This window comes from Oreochromis aureus, linkage group 3, assembly GCF_013358895.1.
Source record: "Oreochromis aureus strain Israel breed Guangdong linkage group 3, ZZ_aureus, whole genome shotgun sequence".
Classification (NCBI taxonomy): Eukaryota; Metazoa; Chordata; class Actinopteri; order Cichliformes; family Cichlidae; genus Oreochromis; species Oreochromis aureus.
This window is the reverse complement of record NC_052944.1, coordinates 33,340,960-33,367,439: the sequence shown is the minus strand read 5'-3', so window position 1 is coordinate 33,367,439 and position 26,480 is coordinate 33,340,960. Positions and strand designations below refer to the sequence as shown.

Sequence of the window (26,480 nt, the reverse complement as noted above, 5' to 3'; positions counted from 1 at the left end):
CTTCCACCTCAGCATCGATGCGTAGCTGATAGGTGAAGGTTAACAAATCCTTCTTCATCTGGATGGAATTATCCTCCATCTGGGCCACTGTGAAGATTCGCATTGAACACTTGCGCCACACCTGGGCAGAGACAGAGCAGAGGGTTCAGCGGAAACTTTAAAGGCTTTGTTAGAGTTTAAGATCAACACTTTGTTTTCTTGCCTTGTGTTGTCATAGGAGTCTGGAGCAGATTCTATCTGGACCTGCTGCCTTCCTTTCCTTTGTCCTCTTGGGCTGTCGATGTGGGGCTGGGCTGGGCTGGGTCGGGGTGAGGATCCCCCGCCCCCACCAGGTGGGATGGTGGGGGCAGAAATGAAAATCCATGTGAGAGATTATCTAAAGTTTGTTTGGAGTGGGGTGGGGTGAGGGATGGGGCTGACTCTGGTCTTGGTCTCTTTTTAAAGAGATGCATAGTCCTGTAAGAGATCAGGATGTTTGCTCAGCCGTGACACTGATGAGTGACGAGCAGCAGTTTAATGGAAAGGCAGATTATATGGTAATAACAAAATTTTAAGAAATTAGTCAAAATGAAAGGTTGTAACTTAAGCCTGTAAGCACAAAAATGTATTTCTTAACCTGTTTTCGGTACTTTTTGATTTATTTGCAACATATTAAAAAAAAAAAAAAAAAATCTTGCTTCCCTTATAATTCTGTCCAAAAGCTGTGACCACAAAAAGAAAAAAACTAAAGAAAGAAGAAAAAACTGAACGTGAGTCGATCGCATTCCCGCTGCTAGTGCTGGGCGATATGGAAAAAATATTTATCATGATATGAATTATTTTATATCACGATAACGATATATATCACGATATACCACATGACCTGTGGTCATCTGGAAAGTATGCAGTTTGTAAACAGCGAGTGGAGAGGGTGCAGTCTTTGTTTTGAGTTACCGTAAAGCATGTCGCAAATCCGGGCGCACGTATAGCAGCACCAGGTCGCAAAACCACAAGACAGTTTCTTTGCGAAAAATATTTTTTTATACTTTTAACTTTATGCAAGAGAAAATGGAGCATGTATAGTGAGAAGACAACACTAATATATTTGCCACAGGCTATTTAACCCTTTAAGATCTACCATAGAACCAAGTCCGCCAGAGCTTATCTTTACATTTTACATGCTGTAGTGCCATTTGTGGGAGCATTTCAAGTTTCCATACATCAATACAAGTGTTATAGCCCAAATTTTAATAATATGTATGCATTAAGTCCATAGTAACTACATAAATTGCAAAAAGTGCAATAAACTAGAAAAAATTGAAAATCGTTTTTGTTTTGTTTGCAGCATGTGCATCAAAATAAACTATTTCCAACAGTGTAATTTGACTTCTAAGCATCCCAGAAACGATACAGAAAAGCATAAAGTCAAACATGACTTTTAAAAACACCAACATAGGCTTTGAAGGTAAAACTACATTTTCTGCGAAAATGACGCATACTCCGGTTTCGGACAGGTAATGGCGGACATGCGATAGTTCGCGCTGACTTAGATTCCAAAGTAGGAAGTGTTATGAACAGCTGATCGGATCGGCAAAGCGCGTTTCTGGAATATTATGTTTTTGTTGCTGCAAGTCTGGAATATTTTGTTTTTGTTGCTGGAAGTGCTTTTTATGCAATTTTTGCAAAGCTATATGTGGAAGGAAACTGTGACCTAGGGCAGGCTAATGGAATAAGATGTAAGTACAACTCCTCCGGTTTCATATGCAAAAAAAAAAATTATTGCGCTACCTTACGTGGTTCCAGTTCTACAGGGATTTAAAAATAGTTAGGCAAAACGGAGTGTGCCTGCTCCGACCGGTTGTAAAGGGTTAATGATATATTTTATGTAATAATTTATAAAATTAGGGTTAGAAACGATAGAAGACAAATGGCACGATAGACACTTTTCTATCGTCCACACGATATATATCGTCATATCGCCCAGCACTACCCGCTGCAATAGCGCCGCCAACGACATGCTGCAACTCGTTCCATAACAGCATCCTCTGCTGCAATGTACATACGAGTCTAGTTTGACAGGAGGCGAAGACCAGAAATGTAATTTTTCCTCCCACTACCAGGCAGGGTTTGTGAGCTATTTTAGCCCAGATGGCTGCAGTTAAAAGGTTACATCTATCTGCAGCTGTTCAGCAAGCACAGCGAAAGAGTCACAGAGCAGACATCAGTGAGCAGATGTGATTTTAGGCCAAATACAGCACAGAAGGAAAAGGAGGAGCTGGAGTGGATGTAGGCTGCCGAGCCCACCACCAATAACTTTTTAAATAGTCCTGCTAAAAGGAAGATGAACACACTGGAGCAATCACTTTGAGCACTTTCTACTATATGCATTGTTCACCTAGTCAAAGAGATTCATATAAGCCCTTTTTGGGTTCAGTAGCTCCCCCATGGATAAGTAAACATGCAGACTGTGGGAGCAGAGGATCGAAACACTGCCCTTCCAGCGACTATGGCTTTCTCTGGCTCTACCTCCTGACCTCCAAGTATCCAAGAAAGTTTCTTTGTCAGAGCGATGAAACTAAACTGCTCTGCAGACACAGTACAGGCTGACCAGAGGTCCTTACACAGAGGAGGACAGTAAAGTTACATAATAAAACAACAAAACAGAATGAAGACAATCGTAGTGATAATCTTAATACTGAAGGAGAGTTAATCCTAGACTGAGAGAGCCAAATCAGCATTATTAATGTCATGTGGGAGTCTTTGATATAGTCACTGACTGATGAGTACTTGTGAGGCCTTATAAAAGGAAACTGTTTGTGGTGCCAGGCACCAGCTGTATTGTGTGTTAGCGCTTCCCCAGCAGTAAATACTTTGTTTGCGTCATGTTTATCTGTCCAAAGATCCGTACGTATGCACACTAACCTACATCAGGCTGCGGCTACGTCTTCTAAACAAACTGTGGTGTTTGTCCAGGACACTGTTTACATACTGGGTCCTGTCAGCGTGTGCAAACGGGGAAAAGAAATACTGTTAAAGTCATACATGCTGTGAGAAAATGCGTCACTCAGACTGATGCTAAACAGTTTAATGCAAGCTTTTCTCTGACTCTCCTCAGGATACTATTCGCTGGACATACAAAGGAAGCAACTGGTGAGTCTGTTCACTTCTCCAGCTCAGAATCTGTGTGTTTTATTGATGACATTATGAGGCAGCAGAATGAATCAGGTAGTAGCCTCATGGACTTTGAACTTATTTTTTGACTTTGAACCTGCTCACGGACCTGAGAAATGCTGCTCATCAGTTTTAACTGTCACCAATACACAGAAAGTGTTAGCTTCATATCAGTGTTATAAATCCTGAATGGTTAGTTATACAGAGGGCTACTTAACAAATAATGAATTTAACAGACAGTTCAGACAGTTGAAACTGAGACTGAATGTAAGCACAGGTTTTTGCACAGGTCCTGTTTTTAACTGGTGTCAAGCCAGCCTCCAATTCCAGCATTGCAGTCAAGCCAGCCTCCACTTTGAATACACAGGAACCTAAAACAAAGTATTAAGGGAAGGGATGTGAAACCGGATTTCAAAATAAAAGTTCCCGAAGCATGATTTCAAAATAAAACCAACTTACAGTAAATTAAGAGCACATTCACAAATATCAATTTCTCTTGTTTGCACACTCTAATGTTGGATACAAATGACATACCCTATTATTCTAGTAGCAACATGTCAATATTGAAATCCACAAGGAGATGGCTTTAAAGTAAAAGCCCTCTGAATGTTAATTTTGAACTACTCTTTCAATTAATTCAGAATGGAAAATTCACGTTTCCACAGACTAGTTGCAGTCTATATTGACAGTATACAACCACAGTGATACCATGTTAATAACAATCATTCTTATTTTGCCTGTCAAAATAATGGCCCTTTCAATTTGACCATATATCGGGTGCGTTTTCAATGACATCAGAAAGCTCTAAAATGGAAAATTGCTGTTTCCACAGAATAATTACTGTCTATATTGACAGTATTCCATCCCACAGTGATACCATGTTAATCTTAAGTCATTCTGATTTTGCCTTTCAAAATAATAGCCCTTTCAAATTGCCCATATGGGAAATAATCTTTCAATGAATTCTGATTTCTCTAAAAGACAAATTCTTGTTTCCACTGCATAATTTCACTCTAGATCAAGAGTATGCAACCCCACAATGATACCATGTCATTATCAAGTCAGTCTGATTTTATGTTTCAAATGGCCCGTTGAAATTGCCCATTTAAGACCTACCTTTCAGTGATTTCAGAATGCTCTAAAAATGAAAATTTGTTTCCACAGGATAATTCCACTTTAGATCAACAGTATACAGCCCCACAGTGATACCATATCAAAATCAAGTAAGTCTGATTTTGCCTTCCAAATTAAAAAGCCTTTTCAAATTGCCCAGAGACGACCTACTCTTTTAACGATTTCAAAATGCTCTTAAATTGAAATTTGCTGTTTCCACAGGATGAATCCATGTTAGATCAATAGTATCCAACCCCACAGTGATACCATATCAATATCAAGTCAGTCTGATTTTGCTTTCCAAAATAAAAGCCTTTCCAAATTGCCAATATCTGATTACTCTTGGAAGAATTTCAAAATTCTCTAAAAGAAAAATTCTTGTTTCCACAGGATAATTTCACTCTGTATTGACAGTATGCAGCCCCACACAGTATGTCATGTCAATATCAAGTCAGTCTGATTTTGCCTTTCAAATTAATGGCCCGTTGAATTTGCCCATATGTGATATACTCTTTCAATTACTTCAGAATGTTTTAAAATGAAAATTTCTGTTTCCACAGGATAATTTCACTCTAGATCGACAGTGTGCAGTGTACACTATCACGGGATACAAAGTCAATTTCAAGTCGCCTTGATTTTGCCTTTCAAAGTAATGTCCCGTTGAAATTGCCAATATATGACCCACTCTTTCACTGACTTCAGAATCCCTTAAACCCTTAAAAGCAAAGTTGCTGTTTACACAAGATCATTTCACTCTACATTGACAGTATACAACCCCACAGTTTTATCACGTCAATGTCTTGATTATAATTGTTTGTGAGGTACCTTTTATAATTAAACGCAGATGCTGTTAACAGGACAATTACTGTTTCCACTAAGTAATTGGAGTTCATGCAAACCATAACACAACTCTACAGTGGTAACATCTCAATCTCAAATCAATCTCATTTTGCATTTCAGAGTAAAAGCCCTTTGACTTTGTTTATAGGGGCTTCTCTTTCCATAACTTCAGAATGGCATTAAATGGAAAGTTCCAGCTTCCACCCATTAATTCCAGTTCCACTGTCTTTATGCTTCAGTGTTTCTCTAATCAGGAGTAGATGGTGATGACTTCTGTGAGATTATTATATTATCTTATGCAACGTTATACCCCTAATTAAAGATTGTGAAATTATTATGTAGTTTTAGTTTGCATTATTCTCCTGACTTAGAAGAAGGGGATAACTATTACATTTATTAAACTGATTTGTATTGCATTAGACTGCAGATTTATTGTGAATGAATGATATTGTTTTATGACCCATGATACTGCTGCGTTATAAGAAATACTGTTTTCAGAGAATCACTGCCTTATTTGTCCAATTAGAAAAGAACAGAGCATACTGCACAGGAAGCCAAGGTCATAACTTAGGCACCGTAAGAGAGAAACAATGTGAATGCTTAGTTTGGAGGGGCTGAAGCTATAAGAATGTGAGAAACACTCAGACACTTCGAGATCAGGCGGACACCCTCCTGACCTGTAATAATAAACTACAAAAATTGAAAATCGTTTTTGATTGTTTTTACATAAATTTCTAGTTAGAAAAATTTAAGAGGTGTATCCTTCAAAAAGTTGCACAAAATAGTTTCCAACCACGAGAAATTTATTTTGAGTGTCTTCATAGTTTTATTTTTGAGATGCACTAATTTTTATATACTACAGGAAAAATGAAAATAAATAGTATAATTTGAGTTCTAAGCATCCCAGAAACGATGCAGAAAAGCATAAAGTCAAACATGACTTTTAAAAACACCAACATAGGCTTATAAGGCCCTTTTCGCGAAAATGACGTCACTTCGGTTTCTGGCAGGTAATGGCGGACATGCGATAGTTCGCGCTGACGATATGCCAACGTAGGAAGTGTTATGAACATCGGCAAAGCGTGTTTCTGGAATATTATCTTTTGTTGCTGCAAGTGCTTCTTATGTAATTTTGCAAAGCTATATGTGGAAGGAAACCGTGACCTAGGGCAGGCTAATGGCATTAGATGTAAGTACAACTCCTCCGGTTTCATATGCAAAAAAATTATTATTGCGCTACCTTACGTGGTTCCAGTTCTACAGGGATTTAAAATAGTTAGGGTAAAACGGAGTGTGCCTGCTCCGACCGGTTGTAAAGGGTTAATTATATATTTTATGTAATAATTTATAAAAATTGGGTTAAAACGATAGAAGACAAATGGCATGATAGACACTTTTCTATCGCTCACACGATACATATCGTCATATCGCCCAGCGCTACCTGAAACCTTGTAGCAACGCCTGCCTCTGGCCTACCATTGTTGCTGCTACTGCTAGGGCTCTCCTGGTGAAAGTGGTGAACAAATGCTTGTTAAGACCCAGCTTGCATAAAGTTTCAAACACAACTCCTAATCAACCCTCGCAAACCTACAGGCATTTTTCACACACCACGAAACCCCGCTGTAAGCTTTCCACACCTACCTCTCTGTGCCGATCAGATTTAGACAGTCGCATCTGTCTCAGCATCTGAGACCTTTGCTCCATCATCAGCGTCCTCACAGGTATATGATGTCACTGTCGTGCAGAGAAGAGGTACATGGACATGCTCAGAAGAGGTGAGAAAACAGCTGTTGTAGAGATTAGTGGAAAACAGACTGGAATTTATATTTTATTGAGATCTCAGGTCCACATTTAACCTTATCCGGTCTTTAAGTGATGACGTGATCGAATCCTACTTCCGGGCCTAAAGTAGTCTGCGCGCTAATATGGCTTTTGTGTTGTTAACGTGTTTAATGTTTTGTATTTTCTTCTATTTAATCTCAAAAGCTCCTAAAACAGTCAGTGATCACTGTTGACCTCCCTCGGCTTTTATTACTGCTAATCATTTAATTAAGCTCAGTTTTAAAACCTTACGATGCAACTACAGCCCAGCCCGTGCAGCAGTATATGAATGACTAATGTGGATGGATTATCTCAGTTGTTCTCCTGGCTGAAGTTTGGTCCGTTCACGGCATCCTGCCATGCGATTACATTTGTTCCTGACCGCCGAGAATCTTCACGTTAACTTTTATCGAGCGGAAAAAGTTAGCTTGTTTATATTATGCTCACATAGCTGCGTCGCTAGCGGTCACGTAGCACATCGTTATATACCAGCTGGCCAAACTTCAGTACCCCTACAAAAGTCACTGCTGTTTAGTTTTCTGTCTTCATTTATGTCAGAAGTGATAGCAGAGCTGTACGTTTGAATTTGTTTCCAAAACCCCACAGTCAGGACATGCTATATTGTATTTAGATGGAAGCTAGCGAGCTAACTTCCTGCTAACTTCTAACTCCGTTAAATATCATAAATTCCATTTTCATGGATGCCTGGATGTTAAACTCAATTGCTACACCTGGTAGAGCAGAACGCTGATCATTTTATTAAAAATGAAAGACTTTAGAAAGTTTTTCAACTCTCAGTAATGCCTCAGTGATCGTTTGATATATGGACCTGCAGCGGAGTTTAAGCCCAGACACGGCTAGTGACGTCAGACCTAAAGACCGGATATTCACGCAGTGGTTCAGTTTATGCACTTTAAGAACTTCATCCAGTTCAGAATTAACATTACACGCAATTCTTTGAACTGCCGGAGGAAGTGCGAGTACCGAAGGGATTTAAAGCAGGTTCCTTCTTTCTGTTTTCATGTTTAAAGAATTCAATCCACCAGAGGCCTCAACACAAAACTCTGGTGTACTCTGAAGTGCAGAGAGAGACACCTCCTGCTCATAGGCTTAATCATCACAGTAGAATCTCTTTAGTCAAGAGACTAGAAGTATTAACTGTTTATTTTATATGTAAAAATCTGTGATTCAACCCCAACATGAATTCGATCTTAAAGGCTGTAAAAATTATGCATCTACATGTTTCAGCTGGCAAACCAGTGCAGCCATAAAAGGTGAATATTTCTACAATGTAAATCGTCATGAAGAAGAAAACCATTGAATGAGAAGGCGTGTCCAAACACACTCACTCTCTGATATATAAGAACACACACACGCACACACAAACTATGACTATTAGGAAATATTCTTTGGTACTGACACAAGATGAAACATGAGAGAAATATGTAAGATGTACAGGATCACCTGACAAAGCTGTTCTGTACAGTCCTGCAGCAGTCTGGAGCAGATTCTATCCGGACCTGCTGCCTTCCTTGCCTTCGTCCTTTTGGGCTGTCAATGTGGGGTTGGGTTGGGCTGGGCGGGGTGAGAATTCCCCCACACCACACCACACCACACCCACACCCACCCACACAAGGTGGGATGGTGGGGGGCAGAAATGAAAATTCATGTGAGAGATCATCTAAAGTTTGCTTGGACTGGGGTGGGGTGAGGATGGGGCTGACTCTGTGCCCCCCCTCCAGCTATCAGAACTGTCAGCAGCAGGGCCCACGTAGGTTCCCAGTCATCTTTCCCGTGGCCAAACACCTGCCAGAAACACACAGATTTCAAATATACACACACAGACCCAGCAAATCACACTATGTTTAAGGAAATGGCAAGTACTGCAAATGGAAAAATAAAAATCTGATACAGAGTGGAAGGAGACAATAGCCTGAGCACTGAGAATCAAAGAAATAATCAAAAGCTTCAGTGAAAGCAGGAACTGCAGAAAATACAGCATCTCCAGGTAACTACAAATTACACTTAAACTACCTAAATAAATGGGTCACACTGTACATGAGAGAAAACATAAAACACCATCACTTTAAAGCATTTTAAAGCACCATGGTTTAATCAACAGGGTTCATGCGCCTTTTTCAGGGTCAAATTCAAGCACTTTTTAAGCACTTTCAGGGTCCCTTTTCAAGCTTTTCCAGCACATCCCCATCCCACCCCCATCAAAAAAAAAAAAAAGAAAAAAAAAAAGTATGCATGTTTCAATTCGCATCACCTCAGTAAGACCATGTAAAATTAAAACAAATCATCCTAGGTGAACAAACACTTTTGTTCCCCTTTTTAAGAAATAGAAAAACGCACCACACAAAAATACTGCAAAAGGAAACGGTCGCCTTATATACATATTGTATAAACTCAAAATGCACATTTCACTTAAAAATTGAGATGTGAAAATGTGAACAAATCAACTAGTTAGAGATATTCTTCTCCTGTTCAAAAACCCAAAAAAAATAAATCTTCTCATCAGATATTGATGCTTTTGTGACAAAAAAAAAAAAAAAAAAAAAAAAAGGAGACAGATGTTTGTTTGTTGTTTTTAAGTTAATTCCCAATAAAACTAACTGTTTTATTGCTAACTACATTGCTGTCTGTATTATTGCTGAAGTCATAAATGATCACCTTTAAAGTGTTTGTGCTAATAACATCATGTACAGTTAGACAGGCATGGAGAACAGCACTGACTGGGAGGCTTTGAACAGATCACATAGTTCAATTCAACATATAAGACTGTAAGAATGCACAAGCATCTACTTAAAATCTATTGAATTTATTTAATGTGGGCGATTGTGGCTCAAGAGTTGGGAGTTCGCCTTGTAATCGGAAGGTTGCCGTTCGAGCCCGGCTTGACAGTCTCGGGTCGTTGTGTCCTTGGGCAAGACACTTCACCCGTTGCTTACTGGTGGTCAGAGGGCCCGGTGGCGCCAGTGTCCGCAGCCTCGCCTCTGTCAGTGCGCCCCAGGGTGGCTGTGGCTACAATGTAGCTTGCCATCACCAGTGTGTGAATGTGTGCGTGAATGGATGAATGACTGGATGTGTAAAGTGCTTTGGGGTCCTTAGGGACTAGTAAAGCGCTATACAAGTACAGGCCATTTACCATTTATTGAATTTATCATCTGTGATGTTATGTACAATTCCAATGTATTTTGTTCATCTCCCTTAAATAAACAGGCAGCCTTAAAGTATGAAATATTCACATACTTACACACTTTGCTTTTAGCCTTTAACCCTCTGGTGTCCAGGGTATAATTGGCCGTTTTTGACTACTTTTGATTTGACCTCTATATTTCACCTTTAAAAACTGTTTATCTTGCCAATCTGTTATTTTCTCATTTTGACATATTGTATCAGCACAATTTATCCAAATTCAGACAAAATTTAAAATACAAGTAGAAAGTGATATTTTTGACTGTAAAACCACAAGCATGTTTAACGAATCATTTTCATAACTTGAAATGCAAATAGAAATTGTACATTTTTAAAAAAAAATATGCACAAGTTTTGCAAACAACAAAGTCATATGGTACTATTTACCTAAAAACAGCCCAAGGCTCAGACGTTTTCATATTACCATTTAAAACTAGTTACAGAACAATCAGGTGTTCTGCCAAAAATAAGAAGGCACACAAATTATTTATGCAACTCCAAAAAATAGTTAGACAGCACAGGGGTAAATCCTGCAGGTCTGACAGCAGGTGTGTCACTCAGCGTTTACACTGCAATCTGCCTTTGGTGGCTTTTTGCAGCAACTGTGACGTTCACTAGTAGAACTGACACAAAACAAAACAAAAACAACAACTACACTAACACACTAACTTGAGACTCCAAACACGGTAAACGTCACAAATCTCTCAGTAACAAAACTCTCTCTTTTCGCCGGTCACTCCTAAAACTTCCCAAACAACCAAATGCCACATGTTGCCATATCATTTTTTAATTGGTCGACATGGTAAATTTTTCCACCAATAGGGAAGGAGTGGTTTTTCTTTTTCACTCATAAGCAAAGCGTGTTTGCTAGCGCTCTGCTTAGAAAACGCTGTTTTAACCATTTCCTCCCGAGTAAATGCCACTGTTTTATTAAACAAACAAAAAAGACAAACATTGGTTTTACGTGGCCTATCAATTTAAAATCTGGTATATAGTTTGAAGTCCGCACGTTCGACCCAAGTTGAAATGGAGACTCTGGGTCCGTCGACCCCAGAGCAGAAAGCCTTAAGTTGGCTAGTTATGTATCGGGCTAATGTTTAAAGGTTTCACTTGAGTAAATTAGCTAACATTACTTAGCAGTAATATGAGTTAAGTTCACAGCATATTCCATAATAGCGCTGCCATGCTGCATCACACTCAGTGCATTTCAATTATTTCTCCAGCGAGTTTGATAGCCAGCAAAATAACAAACATAATTTAAAAAAAATAGCATGTGTAACGTACACGTACTGGAAAATTATTTACTAGGACTCACCTATCATGCGACTGGAGAGCGCAAACTCCGCCATTGTCGTTTTCAATCAAACACTCATTAAAACAGCAACCTACAGGTATGTTAGCGCACTCATCCCCGACTGTCCGAGGGAGGGGCGGGGTCACATATTGAAACAGACGCAAGGCAGCCCAGGCGGGAAATTTTGCTTTTACATTTTGCAACTCATTTTATTTTTCTATCTGATAAGAAAACTATTCAATCAGATAGTTATTTGTGGTGAATGAAATACAGCTACACTTTCAAGCACTTTTAAGCACCACATCTGAAATTCAAGCACTTTTTAAACCTTGAAAAGACAACATTAAAATTCAAGCATTTTCAAGGATTTCAAGCACCCGTACAAACCCTGTAAGTGATAACTCAACAGCTTTGTGCTTAAAATATCAACTTTAATGTTACACTGAATATACCACAGTTTTTTAATAAACACTCTCGTGAGTGTAATGTGTGATCAATATTTCAAATCAAAGAGAACCCATCTCCATATTTTTTCTTTTTTATTCCCTTTTTTGAAGTGTTTTCAAGCTAAAAAGTGAAAATAAAGCCAACTGCACAGACACACAAACAGAAATCCAAGAATAGATGCCTGACAGGTTTGATCCTGAATCAGCAGCTGCACTGTGAGTGGGAATCAATATCCTACAGCGCTTTTCCTGTCAATGATCCGTTTTCATCACTGAACCAAGCCAACATTAGGTTTAAATTTCTTATATGCTTATATTTCTGAATTAACACTGAGTGGAGCCTAGTTAGTAATTTAGGGACGTCTGTACCTGTGACTGAGGGGAAGAAGATGCCCATGAGCACTGTGAAGGAGGTGGTGATATCGGCAAACACGTATGGATAGCGATCAGAGGCTGGGTGTGCAACTTTAGAGGTGTGGAGGATCTTTTCTCCAAAACATCCCCTTTGTGTAGGTATGTACTCCACAGGTTCTCTGTATAGAGGGAGAAACAAACCCCATGTAAGGTCAGTCATTGACATTGGCAGAATATAAACATTCACCTACAAATTCACACACAGGAGATTTAGAGGCCCTAATTAGTGTAACATTAGTAAGATGGTATAATGTCTGCCTCCGTCTCCTTCGATAAAATATCCTCCAACTGCTGCTTATCCAGGACTCAGTTGTAGGGGTGCCAGCCCTAGCCAAGAAGTCCAGACCTCCCTCTCATAGCCACTCCTCAGCCAGGAGGCATCCTAGTGAGATGCCTGAACCACCTCAGCTGGATCCTTTCAATGAGGAGTAGTAGTGGCTCTACTCTGAGCCCCTTCAAATTCTCATTTCTGTGAGCTGTGAAGCCTTCTGCCTCTCGGCTCTACCTAGAAATTCTGTCCTGTCTGTGATATTATGTTCATTTTATTCATCTAAGATGTTTACGGCGTGTTCACATATTGGGGATAAATACTGGATTTCTTATCTTTCTCCTTAAAGCACCAACATAACTTCAGACCAGATTGCTTTTAAAGCATTCTGCTGCATCAGGCCAGCTGAGGTCCATTATTGTTATAGAACACAGTATGTCAGGATTTATTTCACTCCTGTTATTCCATCATTCAGCTGCTCAAGCTGAGTTAATAGCTACAAGGAAAACATCAATGCTAAGTTCTTCCTGTTTTAATCAGGAAGAATCAAGAATGCATTTTGAGCCCAGAGGGAGAGATACTGGTTACTTAACCTTCTTACTGTCACTTAGCAAAAACAACATTAGCACAACAATTTAATGCCTGTTTAAATGTGACGGTTTAAAGTTTTAATCGATTATACTTTTTAAAATGCACACTCAGTGAATAAGAAGTAATTTCATACTGGTCAGCTATAAGTGAGGTTCTAGCTTTCAGCCAAGAAACAACACTAACAGTGCAATCCCAGACTTTCCTGGAACTTCCATGGAGACCACAGACTAAAAAGAAGATGGACACAGCCAGACTTGGCCAACGACCACCCTCATCAGATGTAAAAAACAAACAAAGAGGCAACGGTAAAACACTCAGCTTGGCTTCGTAACAGGTGGGTGATATCACATTGGCCGTGTTCATATTTTATATGATCTCTCATTCAGAGAATCACTGCACTCCTCATGCATGCACTCTACCTGATATGGCCCCACTAGTCAGTCCGGGGATCCCTTTATCTCAGAGAAGTTGTTTGAAGTGAAGTATTCGTCACAGGTGGCGTTGAGCTGTGAGTTATGGCAAAATAACTTCCAAAGATGTGTGGTCTTCTCCACCATCACCTCTGGGACATGGCTGGGGTCAAAGGTGGGGCCCACTGTGCTGTTTTCTATCAGAGAGAGAAAAAACAAAACAAAAACAAAAACCAGCATTTCAGAAAAACACACTGGTGTAACTCAGAGAGACACTCTTACTCCTCATGACTTGTAACAGAAAGAAGGAAATCTGAACCCACCGTTAATCGTGAAGTTGCTGTCTAATTTCTCAGCTGCAACTTTAACCAGGACAGTTTTACTACAGTGGTTGTCAGCAACATCATGGGCGTTGATAGTTCTGTTTCCCAGCATGCATACGCTGTGGATGAAAGCCCAGTCAGTCAAAAATGTGACGCATAAAGAATCGGTCAGCTCTGTGTTTTTCCAAATAATCAGGACTCACGGAAAATCCGGCACGCTGAAGGCAGAAACCAGCGCTCCGACATAGATGGATAAAATGGAGATGATGACGCAGGCCAAGAAGACGGAGGCCAGTTTGTTCACGTACTTGACCCCCACGAAAACCAGCAAGGCCATGAAGAGGAGAAAGATGGAGCTGTATATTCTCATGTTGTTCAACATGGCTGCTCCTTCACCTTCAAAGATAGCTGCTCCGGGTGCAATGTACACCTGTCAGAGGGAGAGGGAAGAGAGTAAGAAGCAGGCCTCACTTATCTGAAGGTTCAGTAATATAAGTGCGTTTAGTGCAAATCAGCCAATCAGATGATATATATTAATAATATCAATGTCTGTCAATAAAACTGGTCAGCCTCCTTTTGTGTCCCTAACTCAGGTCACATGTTTATTTAAAATAACCGACTTTAAGGGTTTTGTGAGGTCCACATATAGTGAAGGCAATGAGTCATTCCTTCCTGGTATCGGTATAGAGTCACTCAACAATCACAACGTAAGTCTTTCGGGTTCGTACGCTTTTTTCAGGGTCAAATTCAAGCACTTTTAAGGTCCCTTTTTAAGCTTTTCCAGCACCCCCCCCAAAAAAATGCATCAATTTGCATCACCTAGGTACAATTTATGTAAATTCAGACAAAATTTAAAATATAAGTAGAAAGTGATATTTTTGACTGTAAAAACCACAAGCATGTTTAACGAATCATTTTCATAACTTGAAATGCAAATAGAAATTGGACATTTAAAAAAAAAAATATGCACCAGTTTTGCAAACAACAAAGTTACATGGTACTATTTACCTAAAAATGCAGCCAAGGCTCAGACGTTTTTTATATAACCATTCAAAACTATTTACAGAACAATCAGGTGTGCTGCATCAAATAAGAAGGCACACAAATTATTTTTTGGAGTTGCATAAATAGTTAGTGTCCACTATAACACAGATGAGAACAGCACAGGGATAAACCTGCAGGTCTGACAGCAGGTGTGTCACTCAGCGTTTACACTGCAATCTGCCTTTGGTGGCTTTTTTGCAGCAACTGTGACGTTCACTAGTAGAACTGACACACAAAACAAAACGACTACACTACACACTAACTACACAAGACAACACACTAACTTGAGACTCCAAACATGATAAACATCACAAATCTCTCACGTATCAAAACTCTCTCTCTCTTTTTCGCTCACTCGCTCTCTCCCTCTTCCCTACAACCAAATACCACATGTTGCCATATCATTTTTTTGATTGGTCGACATGGTACATTTTTCCACCAATAGGGAAGGAGTGTTTTTTCTTTTTTTCACTCACAAGCAAAGCGTGTTTGCTAGCGCTCTCCATAAAAAACGCCGTTTTTACCGTTTCTTCCCGGAGTAAACGCCACTGTTTTATTCAGAACCCCCCAAAAAAAACGTCGGTTTTACGTGACCTATCAACACAATTTAAAACTGGTATATAGCTTGAAGTCCACACGTTCGACCCAAGTTGAAATGGAGACTCTGGGTCCGTCGACCCCAGAGGGTTAATCAGAAAGCCTTAAGTTAGCTAGTTATGTATCGGGCTAATGTTTAAAGCTTTCACTTGAGTAAATTAACTCATATTACTGCTAAGTAATGTTAGCTAAGTTCACAGCATATTCCGTAATAGCGCTGCCATACTGCATCACACTCAGCGCACTCATCCCCGACTGTCCGAGGGAGGGCGGGTCACATATTGAAACAGACGCAAGGCAGCCCAGGCGGGGAAATTTTGCTTTTACGTCTCATTTTATTTCTCTATCTGATAAGAAAACAATTCAATCAGATAGCTATTTATTGTGAATGAAATACAGTTACATTTTCAAGCACTTTTAAGCACCACATCTGAAATTCAAGCACTTTTCAAACCTTGAAAAGATGACATTAGAATTCAAGCATTTTCAAGGATTTCAAGCACCCGTCACGAACCCTGGTCTTTACACCCAGAGAAAAGTCTGGAGAACACAATGCTAACTGGAACAACAACAAAGCAAACAAAGCAACTCACCAGAAGGATCTCGACAGCTCCCAGGATGTACATGGCTCCAGCGAAGGTTGTGCCCAAGTAGAAGCACAGGCCTACCGCCCCCAAACTCTGGACCCAAGGAGCGGCTGATCATGAAGTAGGAACCTCCCGCTGGAAGGGGGAGAAGCTGGAGGAGGAAGTTGTATGTAAGGGTTGGAGGAAGTGGAAATAAAGTGGGAGAAAGAGGGATGGAAATAAAGTTGGATGAAGACAGACACAGATTGGAGGGGAAAAGAAGGGTGGACAAAGAAAGAGAGAAAGAGAGAAAGAGAGGTGGATGGTTAGTAACATTATGATGTTGGGAGGCAAAAGGGGAGAAAAGAGGAGTGCTTGTAGCATCGCTAACTAGCTAGCAACAAGCCTCCAACACAGTGCGTATGCTAGCGGCTAATCTAGCTAACGAATTAACAACAGAGTGATTTTAGAACTATAAGATGATAAGCTGTGTTTCTTTTTTATAACAGTGACATGGTTGTATTTACCTTAATTAAACGAGTCGTCAGTCGCGGTAAACAACCAAAAACTCGAGCCGCCAGGCTACGTAAAAAGTGTAGGGGGCGTGTTTGCGGTCACGTCCAGCGGGTGTGTGGGCGGGAGCGTTACACAGTCGCTCCACCTCAAGTCACTACTGCGCAGACTCTGGCTCCAAATTTGCAAGATGGAGGCCTCCACAAGCGGGGTATTTCAAGAGCGGGTATTTTGGCTTCATTTTTGCACAATGGGAGGAGGCGGTGTCGCGTCGTCCATGTTTTCTACAGTCAATGGTTCAAATCCATACGACCGGCGCCGATGTGAAGATGTTGCTAGGCAACGGTCCGTCGCATTCTGTTTAGAGGTGGGCGGGGCTTACAGGATACTTCAAAGCGGAGACTTCAAGGCGGAGACTTCAAAGCGACTGATGCTGTGACCTCATAGAACACACATCATAACGCAGCACTCTGAAACGCATATAGGCAGGTGTTAGTAGCAGGCACTATCATTCAGTCCAGTCAATGCACCGGAACCAGACACACGAGGTAAGAGCTGACAGTCGTTCACACTGCAGCTAAAAACAGTCAAATGTATTCAGACAACATCAACGCAGCCACTGTGAATCTGCTCATAGATGGCTTTTTAAATAAAATTAACATGTTACAGTTGCGATACTTGCTGGCAGGTCGCCCAGATGACTGCACCGTCCAGCTAATGTGCAACATAGCCGCTCAGATGGTGAAGCTCTGCGCGAACTCTGTCAAAACCCCACTGGTGCAATATAAAATCCCACAAGAACGATGCATCGACAGCCTCTTCAGCCAACTGGAGGTGCGCATCGGCTGTCTTGCTTCCGCTGTCTTCATAGAATGGGATCAGAGAGCTGAAGAAGGCTTTATAAAAGATCTTTTCCGGGTGTCGTGTGGGAGATTCGCCCACTGCACGTCCTGCACCCAGCAGGAAATTCAGGCACAGGAAATTCAGACAGACAATTGTTCTGTCCCACAGACAGAACAACCAGACAAAGATCTGGAGTCCTCGCTGTCTGTGGAACTGTCAAAAATGCCAAAACTAGAAGAAGCCTCAGAGGTAGAAACAGAGCCTGAAGAAGCAGCCGTGGCCTCTGAGGAGCAGAAACCCTCTGCGTCACCTCGAGGTGAACCAGAGGGAAAAACTCCTCAGCACACTCCTTCAAGCTGTGCTTTCCCAGGCTGCAAAAGAATCCAAAGCCTGCCCCTTAGACTCCCTCCACCAGCACCTGTTAGATCAAATCTGCTCTGAAATAAAAACAGCAGATTTGACTTTATCACCAAAGGCCCTACAAGACCTTGCAAAGGACATTTTCAAAGACCTCTGCAAGGAAATTCCATTGAATTTAAGAGAGCCGACACTGGACAAACTTTTCATCTCTGTGTTTAAGAAACACCTGGCATCTACAGAGAAACTTGTCCGAGAGTCTTCTGAAATCAAGGCTCAGAAGCAGCTTTCAGTTGATGTCTGCGTGGAGGAACTTGTCATGCGTGCTTTCAAAAAGCACGCGCTTCCTCACAGATGATACAATTTCTGCAATTAAGAACCGCTTGGTCAAGAAGATCTGGGCTGAGGTCCAAGATATTGATTTTCAACCTTCCTCGAAGACCTTCAAAACCTCACACAAGGTCATTTACAAATCTCTACTTAAGGAGTGGAAGGATCCTGAGTGTGTCATGATTTTAATTTGCCTCAACCAGCAAGCAGCTGAGGAAAAAGTCATCACGACATTTAAAGAACATCTGATGTCGGCAGCGGCGCCAGCAGGTCGTATCAGTAGGTTCATGTCATTTCTGGGTCGGTGTTTCGGCATCACCCGCAGACAACAGTCGGTGTCTCCCCTGTAAAAACTGATATCAAAGTTACTCTTTAAATTGGCTAACAACAGACGATCAAACAAGCCAATTTATTTAACATCCAATGAGTCATTTTAAAAACCCCTGGGCTGGTCGCGGCAGATGGCCATCCCTCCCTGAGCCTGGTTCTGCCGGAAGTTTCTCCCTGTTAAAAGGGAGTTTTTCTTCCCCACTGTTGCCACATGCTTGCTCAGAGGGAATTGTCCAATTATCGGGGTTTTGTTTCTAGTCAGTAAATTAAACTGGCACTTTAAATTAATGATCAAATTTCAGAAAATCGAATAAAATTTTAAACGAAAAATCACACTCTGATTTCTGCTTGCATTCACTGTCCGTCGGACAAATGTATAAATATTCAGCTTAGACTGAACGCATGTCGAGTAGCTGTCATTCAGTCCAAACTGTTTTAGGTAGAAAATGCAGAGAACATCCTGTTGTAATATTTTTTAGTGAGATTTGATCCATGCAAAGTTGTACATTTAAATGAAATCATACAGTGAACATGAGATACACCTTCCTGTTTCAGCAGCCAAAACATTAAGCACAACTTTAATAGAAATAACTCCATTTAATAAAATAGATTGAATAAGGTCATTACAAAAAAAAAGGGAGCTTAGTTTTAAGCTTCATCTCTATTAAAATAATTTTAAACAGCGAGTGAGTTGTTTTGTTGATTTAAATTGATAAAAGAAAAAATCAATAAAATTTTAAAAGATTATACTTTGATTTCTGGAGGTTTTCTTAAATGAGTGGCCAGTCTGTGGAACAAGAAATCCCCAAGAGAGAAAACATCCCAGCCTGAAGAAGCTGTGACCTCCGAGGAACAGAAACCTTCTGTGTAACATCAAGTTTGCAGAAAGCACAAGCACAGACACAGTCGTTCACACTGCTGCAGCTAAGCACAGTAAAATGTACTCAGACAACATCAACGCAGCCACTGTGGGCCCAGATGACTGCACCGTCCAGCTGCTGGGCAACATGGCCGCTCAGATGGTGCATCTGTGCCATGGCTGATTTTCCAGCATGAAATGTCCACGCTGTTGTGATCATCTCAGCAAGTCCATCAATTGCCTTTCACTCTTCTTTGTCCTTTCACTTGTGTCCTGTTTGTCAGCGTCCCATATAATTTCTTCAAAGTAAGTACTGTATATGATGCCAGTATTTTCCCACATTTTCTAGATGCTGTACCAGTACTGTGTTTAAAATGCCATCAAAAGCTCAATTAAGTGTTATTCTTATTCTTCTTTCTCACCTTTCTTTCTCTGTCTTCTTTCACTTTTTAAAGGTTGCCATGTTAAAAAAAAAAAGATCTTGTGCTACCATGCGGTTTTGTATTGTTTTGGTAAATAAATAGTTTATAAAAATATCACTAAATCTGTCATTTATTAATTTTAATATTGATTAGTGGTCATGTCTCACCTCTAGTCTTCTTAGTCTTAATTTCAGGTTTCTAGCATGTGTTGTATATATTTCAGGAGGTTGACTGGACCAAGCAGTCTTTTGTTCCCGCTATGTACTGTTTAAAATCCAGAATAGGGAGGACTGTGTAGGTTTAAGTTTATTAGATTGATACATATGTACCAACAAGGCAGTGTACATCATAGTGTTTGTTTTCATTCAAAGGCTTTATGGCTTTTCCTATAATGCCTGGTGGGTCGGTCTCTAGTCAAAATGCCCGGCCGATTTTTTGTCCCAGTCCAGCCCTAACGTTGGTTCTGGCTTACCCTTATACTGACTGCTCTACAATCACGTACAGGTGTGTTCCCAGTTAACCCAGGCACAAAACAACGAGGAGGCGGCGTGAGTAGTAGAGCAAGCGAGAGAGAGAGAGAAAAAAGTACTGAATATGATGTCACTTATTTATGTGCGAGTAATGAAGACCATTAAAACATTACTGTTGGCCACATGTCGGCAAAGTTATGTGACATTAGTGATGTTTGCACTTTCAGCGTTAACTTGGTTTTAAAGCCTCTACTTCTAAATATATATATAGTTGACCTTAATCTTACAGAGAATGTGATGATTTTATGGATAATTAAAGTCAGTCATATATCCACAAACACAACAAGCTGAAAGTCAGTGATGCTGCTCGGTTTGCAGTCCTGAATATGACGGCACAAGCAGGATTCACTGCACTGTTAATGTTAGCTATGTTATATTGCTGCCTCTGTTCGGTGGTGTCGAGCCAAACGGACTTTAACGTGTGTTTGAACGAGCTGACGGTTCACTCGTTAAGCTGAAAGAAAGATGCTTTAATCACAGCAGTCACACATGTGTCCACTGTACCATCTGGAACTCTTCTTGTTTAGCACTTTTCGTAATAACACAAACACTAAATCCTCCTTCTCTTGTGCTGTTTTGTAGCAGTGTGTACACCTGAGACTGTCACCTGTCTGTCTGTCCTGCACTCTCTCTGTTTCTTTCTCTCTGATTGTGGAATAATTGATTGTGCGGGACCCACTGCTGCACATCATCTGTGAGGCTTTGCACCCCTGATGATCCACCAGGACAAACTCAGCAGTGTGTGAGGAAGAGGAGGAGGAAGAGCCAGCAGCAGCTGACAGATGGAGAGAATAGACCAGGGGTCTGCAACCTTTAACACCCAAAGAGCCATTTGGAGCCGGTTTCCACGCAAAAGAAAACACTGGGAGCCGCAAATCCTTTTGAAATCTAAAATGAAGATAACACTGTATATATTGTTTTTGTGCTTTGTGTATACAACTAAAGTAAGTAAGTAAAGTTTATTTATTAAGCGCTTTTCACAGACAGGCAGTCACAAAGCGCTGTACACAAATATTAAAATAAACAATACAATCAATAGACATTATACACAATGTAAAAGATCAAATGTAAATAATGTAAAGAATATAAAATACGAGATCAACAAAAGGCTTGTTTGAACAGAAACGTTTTTAACTGCTTTTTAAAAGAATCCACAGAGCAACTAAGGTGTGTTGCTTATGTAATCCAGGAAGTGCTACAGAGAAAACTACATTTTATTTATGTAATTAACACATTTTGAACTCTTAAAGAAATATAACAAAAGGAAAGACACCCAGCTGAACTAAAATGATCCATGTAGCAAACAAAAACTGTTGTGAGCCGCCACCCTTTTAAAAAGTAATTGGAAAAAAAAGCACTATGCGCTAAAAAAAAAAATACATATTTGCAAAATTCTGCCTAAATATCTATTTTACCTTGTTAATGTGTGTGGCGGGCGTGGTCTGTAGTGCCGCTGCAGGGAGTCGGACACACCTGAGCGGCACCCGCAATCACGCCTCACCGCCTTAAAGTCTGTGCTCTCTCTGCTGTTGTGTTGTCGGGCTGTGAGCTGAAAAGCTACAGCCGGCTGTATGCGTACAGCAACCGTGTGTGACAAGTGGTCAATAAAGAGATGCTGAAAAGCGTGTTCATGCAAACATCGTCGGGTCTGCCGTGATATGTTTACAATGAGACTTCTGGTCCCAAACCTCGGCGCTGGCGTCTGCAAATCGGGGCTTTCATCGTTACGCAGGACTGTAAGCTGTCATCTGTGAGGCGTGAGCGGTGTTTGTTTTTAACATAGTTCACGGTGGAGAACAGCTGCCGACATAATGTGGATCCGAAGATCCATAATTGGCCTACCTGGGTTGAAAGTCTCGATAAATGCACAGCGTTTGGCAGGTACACCCGCTTCCCGAGTGTGACGCTTATTTTGAGCGATGAAAAAATAATAAGATATAATTTTATTTTTATATTTCAAAATCACAATAATCTACCAATTTAGAACTACAAGTTTTTAAAAAGAACTAAACACAAATAAAATGCACTTCAGCTAAATACTTCTTCTATTTTCCCAAACCACCCGAGCCGCAAAATAAGGACTAAAGAGCCGCATGCGGCTCCGGACCCAGCAGGTTGCCGACCCCTGGAATAGACAGACTGTTCCCTGTTTGTGAAGGACTGCTAGAGAAGTTTAAAATAACTAATTGTCTGTCCTGAATCAGTCTTATTAGGTAATGTTCAAATAATGTTATCATTCCAGTGTTTTTCAGTGTGGGAGAAAGTACTCAGGGCCTTCAAGTTACACACTATGAAAGACAACAACAAGTTTAATATTCAGTACGCACCGTCGTAGTACATGTACTGCGCATTACTCTGAAAGCGTGCAGCCACTAAATTGGGACACAGCCTGTGTGTGTGTGTGTGTGTGTGTGTGTGTGTGTGTGTGTGTGTGAGAGAGAGAGAGAGAGAGACCTCTTTTTTTTCTCGCAGCATCTCATTGTAGGATATAAATTGAATATATTCAGACTGGTTGACTGGCATAGATCCTGTGTGTCTCTGTGCATTTGAGTTTCCATATATGTCCATATTTGTAATTGTGTGTATCTGTTGGCTGGTCTTTCTTGTTTGTTTGTATTTTTTTAAAATTTCTGCCAATTTTTCTCAGGTGAGCGAGAAGTAGTTTTGAGGGAACTTAACCATGTTCAGCTTTTTTTCAGCTGGTCATTTTGCTTTTCCAATATTTCTGCTCAAGTTATTACTTTTCAGCTAAATTATAATATTTCTGTTACTATGTTGCATTTCTACTAAGTTATACCATTATACTACTTTATATTAAGTTGTACTCTTACACCATTTCTTCCAAGTTGTAATGTTGTGCCAAATATTACCATTTCTGTTGTATTACAATACCTCTGCCATGTTGTACTATTTCTGTCAAGTTACTATGTTTCTACTAAGTAACTCAATTTCTGCAAAGTTCTTATATTTTTGCTAAGTTGTTATTCACCTGCAAAGTTATTACAATTTCAACAACTTTTCAAATACTGACTTCAGCTTCTTCAGCTGTTTTCTGCTTTTTCAGCAGTTTCCAGCGAACAGCTTCAGCTTTACAGCATCCACACAGCGTTTTCGCAGGAAATGCAAATTTTTCTAGTTGGTTTTGAGGCCCTGTCCTAGAAAACTGACTCCTTCTGCTGCCCTCCTGACTCGCTGCCTCCAGCTGTAATTGCATTCGGATGTAACCTGATGTGGAGCCCAATCCTTACTGATAAGGCGCTGGCTGGCCCAGATAAGAACTGCCTGTCTGTTTTGGCGGTTTGAGAGTAATTGCACGCTTGCGGATTGCTCGGACACATTTGCCAACAGGCGGCAGGAAAAGTTAAACCAAAACATGTTTAATCCTCCCGTCTGGACCCCACCGTGTGTTCAGTACAAGCATCAACATAAGTCTGGTACAGCTTTTTAGAGAACCGGCTCTTTCGGCTCCGAACCGGCTCTTCAGGTTGTTTTTTGCTTTAATTAATTTATTATTAACAATAATATAAATTTATGCACAAAAGGAATTACTAATGTGAAAAACATACGTGGTTCTAATTATATATGTTTATATATAAATATATGCGGTGGCCCCTAGAGACAAAGCACGTACAAACTCCAAAGCACATTTCTAGCGTTAACTGACCTTCCAAAACAGAGCTACCTAGATCACTTAAATTACACAATTGCAAAAAATATGTGTATTGTTTGTGTATTTATGCACAAGCACTCATATATATATTCAAATAATTAAAAAAAAAAAGTTCACTTACCTGTTACTACCACACACCAAATCCGGTCGTTGGTACTTCCTGGCTTGTGTAGCCACTAGGAAACACAGGCTCAACACTGCCCCTAGCATCCTGGAGCACTTCTGTTGTCTTTTGTACGTGTTTTGAGTTTTATGTGCTTCGGGTTTGTACATATTTTCGAGTTTGTTTTTACCGGGGGGATGTGCTGGAAAAGCTTGAAAAGGGACTCTGAAAGTGCTTAAAAGTGCTTGAATTTGACCGTGAAAAAGGCGCATGAACCCTGTTGATTAAACCATGGTGCTTTAAAAAGCTTTAAAGTGATGGTGTTTTATGTTTTCTCTCATGTACAGTGTGACCCATTTATTTAGGTAGTTTAAGTGTAATTAGTAGTTACATGGAGATGCTGTATTTTCTGCAGTTCCTGCTTTCACTGAAGCTTTTGATTATTTCTTTGATTCTCAGTGCTCAGGCTATTGCCTCCTTCCACTCTCTATGTAATAACTATCAGATTTTTATTTTTCCATTTGCAGTACTTGCCATTTCCTTGAACATAGTGTGATTTGCTGGGTCTGTGTGTGTATATTTGAACTCTGTGTGTTTCTGGCAGGTGTTTGGCCACGGGAAAGCTAACGGGGAACCTACGTGGGCCCTGCTGCTGACAGCTCTGATAGCTGAGCTGGGGATTCTCATCGCATCTCTGGACATGGTGGCTCCTGTTCTGACAATGTAAGATGCAGTTATGTCACATGCATATGCATGTGTACGTGCACACTTAGTGTCTTCCCTCATTAGTGATGTGTCGGTTGTGAACGAAACGGCTCTTACAGCCAAATCTTTGAAGTGAACGACGCGAGCTGGTTCCTTATCGCCAGCCGTGGGGTTTTTTCTCCTTTCCTTCTCTCACCCTCTCTCTCGCACTTTTTTTCCGCTTCACTCCTCACGCGAGCCTTGTGCTTTGCGCTGGGGGGAGGGGCGGTAGTTACACTCTCAGTAGCACAGGAACAGAGTGGGAGGGAAAGAGAGAGAAAGAGAGCCAGGAACAACACGTCACATTAGAAAGGTATAGTAATCATCCACAGCTATTTTCAGTTGCAGATGATAAAGGGGTCAGAAAGTTTATTCATGCAGACCCATATGACAGAGAATGTGCATCTTCTTTTTGTTTTCATATTTTAACTTATATTTAATTGTGTTGTGGTTTGCAGTGTTTTGTGTTGTTTCACTTTAAATTTGTTTAAAAGGAAAAAGCTGGAAATTTAAATAGTTAAAAGTTGAAATGTAAATAGTTGGTTTTTGTATTATATGATTTATTTATTACATCTTATGTGGAGTGAATAAAGAAAAGTATATTCTGAACTCCAAAACACGTAAAAACTCAGAAACACGTACAGGACACAACAGAAGTGCTCCAGGATGCTAGGGACAGCGTTGAGCTTTTGTTACCTAGTGGCTACACAAGCCAGGAAGTACCAACGACCGGATTTGATGTGTGGTAGTAACAGGTAAATGAACATTTTTTTATATATATATGAGTGCTTGTGTAGAAATGATCTAGGTAGCTCTGTTTTGGAAGTTCAGTTAACGTTAGAAACGTGCTTTGGAGTTTGTATGTGCTTTGTCTCTAGGGGCCACCGTATGTATTTACATATAAACATATATAAATAAAACCACGGGTTTTTTGTTTTGTTTTTTCCTTTTGTGCATAATTTTATATTGTTGTTAATAATAAATTGATTAAAGCAACAAAACAACCTGAAGAGCCGGTTCTCTAAAAAGAGCCGGAAATCCCATCACTACTTCAAGTCCTCCTGGTACGACTCAGTTTTCTCTTTCCTCCTGTCTGTGTGAGTGTTTGTGAGTCTGCACACCTCTGCTTGCAGGAGTACGATTCCTTTGTGTTTCCCACCCCTCGTTCCTGTGCACCTGGAGCCTGATGGGCACACTTATGGGTCATCATCCTGCTGCTTCTACTTAAAATGGAAAACCATTAGTCAACGCCTGATCGTTGGGCTCACACTGTTAGTGTAGCCGACTCCTTATTTCTCTACATATGACCTGCTTTTGCTTTGTGACTGCAGGTTTCCGGTTTCCTTCTGTGCAGGATAACTTGAGGCGTTTCTGGGAGAGGTTTGTGAGAGAGGATCTGTTGAAGGTAAATCCTCCACATTGTACTTTTCAGCAAATTATTGTTCCCATTCATGTTGTTGATACTCTACAGTAATAGGGTGTGACATAAAACTGTTGCTTCAAATATATACAGTATCTCTATGTGAAGAAATTCATGCAACAAACTCATTTCGGTCAATCTTAATGGCGCACACATGCAGGACAGAACAGAGAAATATTTACAAATTTGGTATTTACACTCTTTTGTAGTTAGTGTTTAACGTTAAAAGTTAATTTATATTAGACTTTTTTTTACTTTGTTCAGTCTTCAGTGTCATATAA

At 40.3% G+C, this 26,480-nt stretch overlaps 1 protein-coding gene, 1 long non-coding RNA gene and 1 pseudogene across 2 annotated transcripts; 1 reads left to right on the top strand and 2 right to left on the bottom strand.

Annotated features, from left to right (window-relative positions):
• Positions 1 to 343: 343 nt before the first annotated feature.
• Positions 344 to 8,494, bottom strand: LOC120439238. The gene is made up of 3 exons (XR_005612486.1): positions 8,389 to 8,494; positions 6,745 to 6,837; positions 344 to 456 (listed from the first exon to the last, which is right to left on the bottom strand). It is a non-coding gene; the product is annotated as an uncharacterized LOC120439238 (long non-coding RNA).
• A 5,081-nt stretch (positions 8,495 to 13,575) lies between these two features.
• Positions 13,576 to 17,072, bottom strand: LOC116320400 (annotated as a pseudogene).
• Positions 16,990 to 24,762, top strand: LOC120433639. Its single transcript, XM_039600222.1, has 4 exons — positions 16,990 to 17,139; positions 17,261 to 17,750; positions 19,376 to 19,473; positions 24,640 to 24,762. Exons 1-4 carry the CDS (start codon positions 17,116 to 17,118, stop codon positions 24,760 to 24,762), a joined length of 735 nt encoding a protein of 244 aa, XP_039456156.1. The 5' UTR covers positions 16,990 to 17,115.
• Positions 24,763 to 26,480: the final 1,718 nt, after the last annotated feature.